Source organism: Borostomias antarcticus, assembly GCF_949987555.1.
Source record: "Borostomias antarcticus genome assembly, chromosome: 17".
Classification (NCBI taxonomy): domain Eukaryota; kingdom Metazoa; phylum Chordata; class Actinopteri; order Stomiiformes; family Stomiidae; genus Borostomias; species Borostomias antarcticus.
Genome location: NC_140250.1, coordinates 3,484,900 through 3,494,899, shown reverse-complemented (window position 1 = coordinate 3,494,899; position 10,000 = coordinate 3,484,900). Strand labels below are relative to the sequence as shown.

General features: G+C 53.0%; 1 protein-coding gene across 1 annotated transcript in view; it reads right to left on the bottom strand.

Annotated features, from left to right (window-relative positions):
- The window catches only part of shroom4 (shroom family member 4), a gene marked incomplete at its 3' end in the record, with an annotated part of 39,783 nt that overhangs the window by 3,449 nt on the left and 26,334 nt on the right, over window positions 1-10,000 (bottom strand). The window contains 4 exon segments of the mRNA XM_084451620.1: window positions 72-133; window positions 1,780-2,127; window positions 2,299-4,798; window positions 8,891-9,061. Coding sequence (XP_084307746.1) covers window positions 72-133; window positions 1,780-2,127; window positions 2,299-4,798; window positions 8,891-9,061 — 3,081 coding nt within the window.

Here is a 10,000-nt window from a genome sequence, read left to right as displayed (position 1 = left end):
GAGGGAGGCGGAGCACTCAGACCCTAATAGAGGAAGTGTGTCAGACACGGGAGAGACAGGAAGTGGCTCACCTCTCTGTCAGGCTGAACTTCCTGTAGATCTGCGTCTGGTCGCACGGTGGACCGGGTTCCGCCTGCGGAAGACAATCGCACCTAGTCAGCGATGACGTTCTTCGGAGAGCGCGTCCGTGGGGCGGGCCGGCCCAAGTCAGTCAAAGGGGGGAAACTGTCGTTTGTCCCGGGGTGAGGGGTTAAGTTTAGGGTGCGACTTTCCCACCATCGGGATGCGTGTCCGACCGGAGGAATATGGGTCAGGGCCCAGTTCGGGCCGAGTAAGCCCCGGTTCCCAGAATGCTACGCTCCAAGGACTCTAACGCCGTAGCCCTGACTGCAGATGTTGAGTTAAACTAAACACACAGCTTTACAGTGACAACTGTAATAATAAACGCACCTACATCCAGAAGAGCCAAGCCCCAAGTCTAATAGTGGAAATAATAATTCACTGCTATTTCAAAATCCCTGGAAGGCAAACTAGGCTAGGATATGAACAACAACACATATTTTAATAGTATCCCCTTCCAATACTCTCAGTTGCACCATACTTATCTCACTATATTCGGTTTCAACATGCATATTTTCGTATTTGGTATTTGTCCCAAATCCAGGAGTGAAGCGGGTTAAGACGTATGAAACCGTATTCTCTCAGTATTTCCCTCTCTGAGCAAGGCTCGCCCCTGCCAAGTGTGTGTGTGTTTGTGTGTGTGTGTGTGTGTTTTGTGGGCCGGGCTACCTCCCTCACATCTGGGACCATTAAACGAACTTGGACCCCATCGTGGTTTGACATAAAACAACCGTCCGTCGTGGCTATCGACGCGGGCATCAACCCAAAGACCGTTCATTGGAAATGGACTGAGTTGGGAGGATATAGGGTCCCAACCCTCCCATAGGACACAGCGAAGGGAGGAGCCAGAGAGTTTGCATCGAGCAAGGCCAGGTTTGGTTCTGCTGTAGCAGCCAAGTTAGATGTTTTGACAGGAAAGATACATTAACTTCATAAAACTGTCATTTTCAATCTGTGTCGTTAGTATATTATGGTCTGTGGAGTTCAAGAAAGAACCAGAGCATTAGAAAGATATCATATTATGGTGTTACTGCTGCCGTGACGACTCTGCTCAATTCAATTTGGGACTGGAGAACATTTAAATTGATTTGGAAAAGTTCCTTTTTAACTTATCTTAAAACGACGTGCCCTGAACGTGTTCTATAACCCTTTGGAACTGACTCTTTGGAGTCCTTGCATTCCACAAGCCTACACTCTAAAATGAAAGCTCTAGAACCACTAGTAACATTCTGGCACCAGTTCTAGAACTCTCAGTAACATTCTGAATGACAGTTCCAGAACGTCCACTAACATTCTTAATGAGCATTCTAGAACATTCACTCAACATTCAAAACAGCAGATCAGTCAGTAGAGTCATTCATACAGAGTCCTTAGCTGCCTGGGTCCATGGTACTGTCTGGTTTTGTCTGACCCAAGGCTGATAGTAGAGGCCATGGTTGGGATCCAACTCAGTCCAAGTTGATTTCGGTCTATAAATCTCTGGCTCTTTAGTTCTGTCGTTAGCCAGAACCCAGAACCTCAGAATCCCCTAAGCACTAACCATCCAGCAGTGATGGATTTATGGAGTGTGGGAGAATGTGGTGTTGGAGAGTATATGTGTGTGTGTATGTTTATGTCCAGTATTTGTGTGTGTGCGTGTGTGTGTGTGTGTGTACTTGCCTCTGTGGGAGTGTAGCTCCGTGGTGTGTATCCCTGGTGTTGAGCCTGGTTGTCCTGGGACGGGGGGGTGTGGTTGACTGGGTAAAAGGCTGAACGAGGAGCCTGGTTTTGGGCTTGGGGCTGGGGGTAGGCCTGGGTGTAGGCCTGGGGCTGGGCCGGGTACTGGTCCTCGTTCTGCTGGTACTCTTGAACTCTCGTCTTTGGGCTCGAGTCACCGAGGAAACCCTGGGTGGGGCCGACTGTCCTCCTCTCCTCTCTTTCTCGCTCCCTCTCTCTTTCCCTCTCCTCCTCCAGCTCCCTCTCTCTGTCTCTCTCCCTCTGAAGCTCCCTCTCCCTCTCTCGTTCTCTCTCTCTTTCCCTCTCCAGCTCTCTCTCTCTTTCCCTCTCCAGCTCTCTCTCTCTCTGTCTCTCCAGCTCGAGTTCTCTCTCTCTTTCCCTCTCCAGCTCTCTCTCTCTCTGTCTCTCCATCTCTCGTTCTCTCTCTCTTTCCCTCTCCAGGTCTCTCTCTCTCTTTCTTTCTCTCTCCAGCTCGAGCTCCCTCTCCCTCTGCCTCTCCCACTCTCTAAGACTCTCCTCTCTTTCCCTCTCCCTCTCGATCTCCCTCAGTCTAGCCCTCTCCAGCTCCATCCCCCTCTCTCTCTCCCTGTCCTCCTGTTCTCTCTCCCTCTCTCTCCTCCTCTCCTCCCTGTCCCTCTCTCTTTCCCTCGCCCTCTCCTCTCGCTCCCTCTCTCGTATCCGTTCCGTCTCCCTCTCTCGATTACTACCAGCCGATTGCCTCCAGGCCTCCACGGTGTTGGGAAGCAGGGGACTTTCCTGCTGGATTCCCCCCTGGTAGGAGTACCTCCTCTGGGCTTGTCCCTGGGCACAGCCCCCTCCCTGGGGATTGAAGCCGGAAGGATGCGGGTGTCGCCCGTGCCGATCGGGCCTCTGCCTCCGAGCGGTCAGGCCCGGGAGGTTGGACACGGACATGCTCCTGCTGGTCTCCTCGAAGAACTTCATGCGGTCCGCGAATGGCAGGATGTCACTGTCGTCCGCGCGCAGATAGGAGAAACGGGCGGAAGAGGACGAGGTGGCGGTGGCGGCGGAGGAAGAGGAGGAGGAACGGAGTCGTGACCCGGCGGCTTTTGACCTCTCCTCCCGCCGGGCGGTCTCGAGGTCCGGCTGGAGTTTGTGTTCGGGCGTCCACCTCCATCGGCGCGCCTTCCCGGCCGGGGCCTGCTCCTCGACGACCTGGATACCGACCCCACAGCTGGGGTCGGCCCGCTCCCACCTCTGGGTGGTGCCGGGCGGGTTCCCCATCTGGTTCTGATGGACCTCATGGTTTAAGTCGATCCGGCCCTGAGGCGCTTCAGATGTACCTAGGCTAGGCAAGTGGAGCTGGGGTGTCGAGCTCGAGCACAGTCTGCTTAGGCGTCCCGGTGCTGGAGCCTCCCCGATTTGGGAGCCCCGTTCCTGGGCGGGGAAGTCCGGCTCCACCCCGCCCTCCGCCTCCCCCTGGGGGTCAGGACCCTCCTCCTCGTGGACGGTCTCCCCGTCGTAGAGGAGCCCGCCCGGGCCTTTGCCCTTCTGCAGCTGGGCCTTCTTGCGCTGGATCTCGTTGCGGAGGTTCGTGGCGAAGCGCTCGCTGCGACGGCGCGACCGCCGGTGGCTCCGGGACGCGCCGGACCTCTTTGCCGCCTCCCTTTCGTCGCCCGCTCCTCCTCCTCCTCTCTGCTCCTCCAATAAGGTATCCATGCTGGACGCGGCACTCAGAGGCCCAAAATCCCTCTCCAGTACCCGGTCAGGGCTCGCCCCTCCCTGGGCGAAACCTCCGGCTGGCTCCCCCCCTGGCACGCTGACCGACCGGCCCCAAGTCGGTTGCTGCTGGCCAGGGGGCCCCTCCGGCCCCTCGCCCTTGTCCCTCGCCTCCTCGCCCCCCTCCGCGTGCTCCGATCCCGGGCTGGGGGACCGGCTACCTCCCCGCTTCCCCCGGGTGCGGAGGTGGGCGTCGCCGGAGCCCGCCGGCTCGTCCCCGGGGGGGCAGGACGCCGATTGGCCCCGGGGGCCCGAGCGATCGGCGGTTACCTCCAGGAGCCTCAGCTGGGCGGCCAGGAGTTTCTCGGGGGCGCTGTGGCGATGCAGGGCCAGCCTGGGGTGCTCGTCCTGGGGGCAGAGAGGGCGAGGCTCGCCCCGGAGTCCCGTGGAGGGGTCCGGGGGCGGGGGGCCGGTGGAGGGGCCGGAGGTAGGGGAGGCCCCGGCCGGGGCAGGGGGGAGGCAGGGGTCTCGGGGCCCGTCGCGCAAGTTTTCCGCCATGTCCATGCCCCTCCGGGGATCCTGAGTTTTGATGGTGTAGTAGGACCCCAGGGAATCGCCGTCGAGACCCCCGTTCCCGTCGGCGACCTCCGTATTCTCGCGCCAGTAGCCGTTGCGGATCTGCCCCGGGGGGTCGATGACGGGGAGGTCGGGGTTTCCGGCGGGGGCGCATGGGTCGTCGGCGACCCCGGCGCGACCCCGGGTCGCCCTGAAACTGTCCTTCCTGGTCGGGGGCTGTGGGGCCCCTCCTCCTCCTCCTCTCCTCTCCTCCTCGTAGCAGCACGAGGACGGCCTCTCCCTCGTCTCAGGCGCCCTCGCCTTGGGCCTGTTCAGCGACCGCGACTTTAGGCCCGTCTCGTCCTGGGCCTCGCCTGGCGCTCCCCCCGCGGACGGGGCCTCCCCGCTGGGGAAGCCGCGGCAGGCCGGCCCCAGGCCCTGGAGCAGGTTGTCCATGGAGCAGGCCTCGCCGGGCCGCAGCGACAGCGTGCAGTCCGAGGTGTTGGAGCTGGCGGAAAACGAGCTGTAGGCGGAGTCCCGCTTGTTGTTGAAGATGGCCGGGTCGACCGGGGAGAGGTGGGGGTCGTAGTACGCCGTCGTCTGGCCCGGCGAATTCTGGGAATCGTAGTTCGTCTGGCCGGGAGGGTCCAGGCTCTCCATGCTACCCAGAGAACTGCTGTGGTCAGTGGAGTAGTGTCTGGACAGCTGGCCCCACTGCATGGACAGGTCACTGGAGGGAGGGAGAGGGAGGAACGGAGGGAGAGAAAGAAGGGAAGGACAGAGTTACATATCAGAGTGGTCTGAATTGACTGGACAAGGAACAGAGAGAGAGAGAGAGAGAGAGAGAGAGAGACTGAGAGAAGGGAGAGAGATACACGACAGACTCAAGTTTGGAGGGATTTCCTCCTCCTCACTGTTGCATTGTGGGTAAAAGGAGGAGAAGCAATGAGGTGGAGCGAAATGACGCACACACACACACACACAACACTGCCTCTCAAAACCAGTCAGTCCATCCCTTGCCTATGACATGAATAACAAAGTCTAATGGTGGCTTAGGGAGACGGACACACACACACACACACACACACACACACACACACGGGCACACAAGCGCACACGCATACACACTGTACTCAGTTTATTGAACGTCTTCCTCTCTTTGTCCAAATGTTCAGGGAGGCACATTCCTTTGTCCTCTGCTATGTCGAGAGCAGTCCTCCCATCACATGCTGCATTGTGTCAATGTGTGTGTGTGTGTGTGTGTGTGTGTGTGTGTGTGTGTGTGTGTGTGTGTGTGCATACAGTATGTGTGTGTGTGTGTGTGTACAGGGGCGAGGTTAGTCAGACAGGCTTGGTCGACAGTGGCAACTAAAGCATTAAGACAAATCAGCTTAACATAAACACACACACACACACAGTACACAGGCCAATTGTAACTATTAGGGATAATGGTACTGAATTACTGCATATCAACTATGCAAATCAAATAAGCAACAGAACAGAGCCCCAGAGTGACACACAGGGGAGTCCACATACTGTAGGAGGAATTTCAGCTGGATAAATAAACACGGAGGAGAGAACCTCCCGTAGCCTCCTAATGGAGAATGGTACATTCCTTCAGAATGGTTAATGTAATGGAGAATGGTACGTTCCTTCAGAGTGGTTAATGTAATGGAGAATGGTACATTCCTTCAGAGTGGTTAATGTAATGGAGAATGGTACATTCCTTCAGAGTGGTTAATGTAATGGAGAATGGTACATTCCTTCAGAGTGGTTAAATGAATGGAGAATGGTACATTCCTTCAGAGTGGTTAATGTAATGGAGAATGGTACGTTCCTTCAGAGTGGTTAAATGAATGGAGAATGGTACGTTCCTTCAGAGTGGTTAATGTAATGGAGAATGGTACATTCCTTCAGAGTGGTTAATGTAATGGAGAATGGTACGTTCCTTCAGAGTGGTTAATGTAATGGAGAATGGTACGTTCCTTCAGAGTGGTTAATGTAATGGAGAATGGTACATTCCTTCAGAGTGGTTAATGTAATGGAGAATGGTACGTTCCTTCAGAGTGGTTAATGTAATGGAGAATGGTACGTTCCTTCAGAGTGGTTAATGTAATGGAGAATGGTACGTTCCTTCAGAGTGGTTAATGTAATGGAGAATGGTACGTTCCTTCAGAGTGGTTAATGTAATGGAGAATGGTACGTTCCTTCAGAGTGGTTAATGTAATGGAGAATGGTACGTTCCTTCAGAGGGGTTAATATAATGGAGAATGGTACGTTCCTTCAGAGTGGTTAATGTAATAGAGAATGGTACGTTCCTTCAGAGTGGTTAATGTAAGGGAGAATGGTACGTTCCTTCAGAGTGGTTAATGTAATGGAGAATGGTACATTCCTTCAGAGTGGTTAATGTAATGGAGAATGGTACGTTCCTTCAGAGAATGGTACGTTCCTTCAGAGTGGTTAATGTAATGGAGAATGGTACGTTCCTTCAGAGTGGTTAATGTAATGGAGAATGGTACGTTCCTTCAGAGTGGTTAATATAATGGAGAATGGCACATTCCTTCAGAGGGGTTAATGTAATGGAGAATGGTACGTTCCTTCAGAGGGGTTAATATAATGGAGAATGGTACGTTCCTTCAGAGGGGTTAATGTAATTCACGCTGATACAGTAAGGGTTGCATCTGCAGGACGAGGCTGAGCAGAGTCCATAAAAGGTTTTATTGGAATAAAAGGCACCGCAAGGGGTGAAACCCAAAACCTACAGTAGGACACTAGACCGTCAAACTACTAACGGGGGTACACACTCAAAGAGTGGAGAAATACAAGGGCCAAGAAACTGCTTCCAGAGGCATTTTGATTGATACACTGATAATGCCTCTGAGAAATCTAAAATAAACTCAGAATTGCCAGACCCTTCATTTTTTCGAAGTGCGTCTAGCGAAGCCAGGCTAGCTTTCCTGAACTTTGTCTACATAATTTCCTCTCTAGTGTTATGATAATCTATCTGGAAACAGGGCAGGCCCCTGAAGCGGTTGACTGTGATCAGGCTGAAGGAAGAATGTGAAGAACTGAACTGAACATCAGAACTAATGCCAGTTAATCACTAGTAGCCATGTACAGAAGATGACCTTTAACACAGATCCAGGACCAGGCGTACAGTACCTTACCGCCCCTAGATGTTGCTCATGTAAGGTAGCGATCTGACCTCAGATCAGCCTAAATGGGAAATTTCCACCCAACCCCCCTGGAGGCCCGAAGTTACTGAGGTCTGTATTCATTGGTGATCAGTGAGGAATGCCTTGAGACCCACACACGTACACGTACACACACACACACACACACACACACACACACACACACACACACACACACACACACTCCACACACACTCACGATCAAAGAGGAATGTCTGAATCGATGTCTGTAAATAGCAATGGTATCCTGCTGGCTTGTGTCGACCGTACACATGAGCTCACCCACTTCCTCAAACATTGTTGGTCTTTGGAAAGTCGTCACTGCCTCTGAATTTCGCCCAACAATATGGTCTCACAGGAGTGTGTGGGCCGATTCTCCCAGGTGTGCGCGCGCGCACACACACACACACACACACACACACACACACACACACACACACACACACACACACACACACACACACACACGCAAGTATTGGGCCACCTACACACCCATTCTAAATTCATAGGCATCAATATTGACTCCCCCCCTCCCTTTACAGCTATAACAGCTTCCACTCTTCTGGGAAGAATTTCTACAAGATTTTGGAGTGTGTCTGTGGGAATTTTTGCCTATTCACCCAGAAGAGCATTTGTGAGGTCAGACACTGATGTTGGACGAGAGGGCTTAGCTCGCAATCTCCGTTCTAATTCATCCCAGAGGTCTTCGATGGGGTTGAGGTCAGGGCTCTGTGCGGGCCAGTCAAGTTATTCCACGCCAACCTCACCCAACCATGCCTTTATGGACCTTGCTTTGTGCACTGGGGCACAGTCATGCTGGAACAGAAAAGGGCCTTCCCCAAACTGTTCAACAATTCTATGCTTCCCAAAACGTTGTAAGCATAGAATTGTCCAAAAAGTCTTGGTAAGCTGAAGCATTAACATTTCACTGGAACTGTTCACTTCACTGGAACTAAGGGGCCTTGGCTAACCCCAGAAAAACAACCCTGGACTATTATCCCTCTCCACCAAACTTGGTGTGTACCAAACGTGTAAGTACACACACATTATGCACACACACACGCATACACACACACACACACACACACACACACACACACACACACACACACACACACACAGAGAAGATGTAATAACTACTTTCTTGAAAGGTTATGACTATGTCTGAACACACAATTGATACTTTGTTATGTACTCAGTCTGTCTGCGTACAGTGGGTGGGTTACCGTGTGTGTGTGTGTGTGTGCGCGCATCTGTGTGAGTGTACTGTAAATGTGTGTGTTACCTGTTGTCTGTAGTGTGCCAGGGCAGTGTGTGTGCGTCTGAGTTACCTGTTGTCTGTGGCGTGCCAGGGTAGTGTGTGAGTGAGTTTGTGTGTGTGTGTGTGTGTGTGTGTGTGTGTGTGTACGTCTGAGTTACCTGTTGTCTGTGGCGTGCCAGGGTAATGTGTGTGTGTTACCTGTTGTCTGTGGCGTGCCAGGGTAGTGTGTGTTACCTGTTGTCTGTGGCGTGCCAGGGTAGTGTGTGTTACCTGTTGTCTGTGGCGTGCCAGGGTAGTGTGTGAGTTACCTGTTGTCTGTGGTGTGCCAGGGTAATGTGTGTGTGTGAGTGTGTGTGTGTGTGGTTACCTGTTGTCTGTGGCGTGCCAGGGTAGTGTGTAGGGTCCGGGGTGGAGCTGCATGGCAGAGGGCGGGGGAGGGGGGGGTGGAGGGGGGTTGTCGGGGGGAGGGAGAGGGGGGGGAGGCTCAGAAGGTTTTGCCAGGTGCCAGGAGTGAGGCCTGATCACTGGGACAGTCCGTCTGAGGAGAGAGAGAGAGAGAGAGAGAGAGAGGTCAGTGACAAGATATACACACGCAGTTGTGTGACAGGATGTGATGGGAAACTAGACCACTAGTAAGCAGGACAGGACAGAAAACAGTTACAGATAGAAGGGACACTATTCCCATTCGATTCCATTCTACTGACTTGTTATTCTATTCTATTCAATTAAATTCCATTCCATCCCATTCATCTGACTTGTCATTCAATTCCATTCTATGCAGATTCTATTCAATCCCGTTGACAGATTGGGCTATTCTATTCTATTCCCAGGTTTGGCATTCCAATACATCCCAGAATTTCCCTCCGGTGCCCCGGGAGCGTTCCAGCAGACTTCCGATCCAGACCGAGGGCCCGCCTATGTCCCATCTGTGAGGTGCCAGGTATAGAAGCCCGGAAAACGCTTATTCTTCCCGGGAGATTCCCAGCCCTGAATGCCTCATTATTCCCCTATAACAGCAAACGGAATGTCTCTGGAATTCTAGAACATTCACCCAGGAGGACCGCGCGCCGGTGGAGGGGGACATAAAACTGAGTACACCCCGGTATTCCCAGATCATCACCCGGTAGCTAGAACTTTTCCGGGAGCAGAATGCCAATCTTGGAACGCCAGGAAGACTATTTTGTGACTGTTTTTTTGGACAACGGAGAGAGTAGCTTCATTCCCAAAGCCAACAACGGAGCTCCTAAAACTGTGGTTTACGATCGCTCACTCACAGAAGGACACGTCCTTAAATTACCCATGAGAAAGTTTATGGATTATGACGAAAGAGAGAGAGAGAGATTGGAAAGTTCCCACAAGACCGCACGAACTGGGTTATCAAATGCACACACACACACACACACACACACACACACAAGCACACACACACACACACACCGCAACACGCACCAAAGCTCCTCAAGATAAATGACCATTA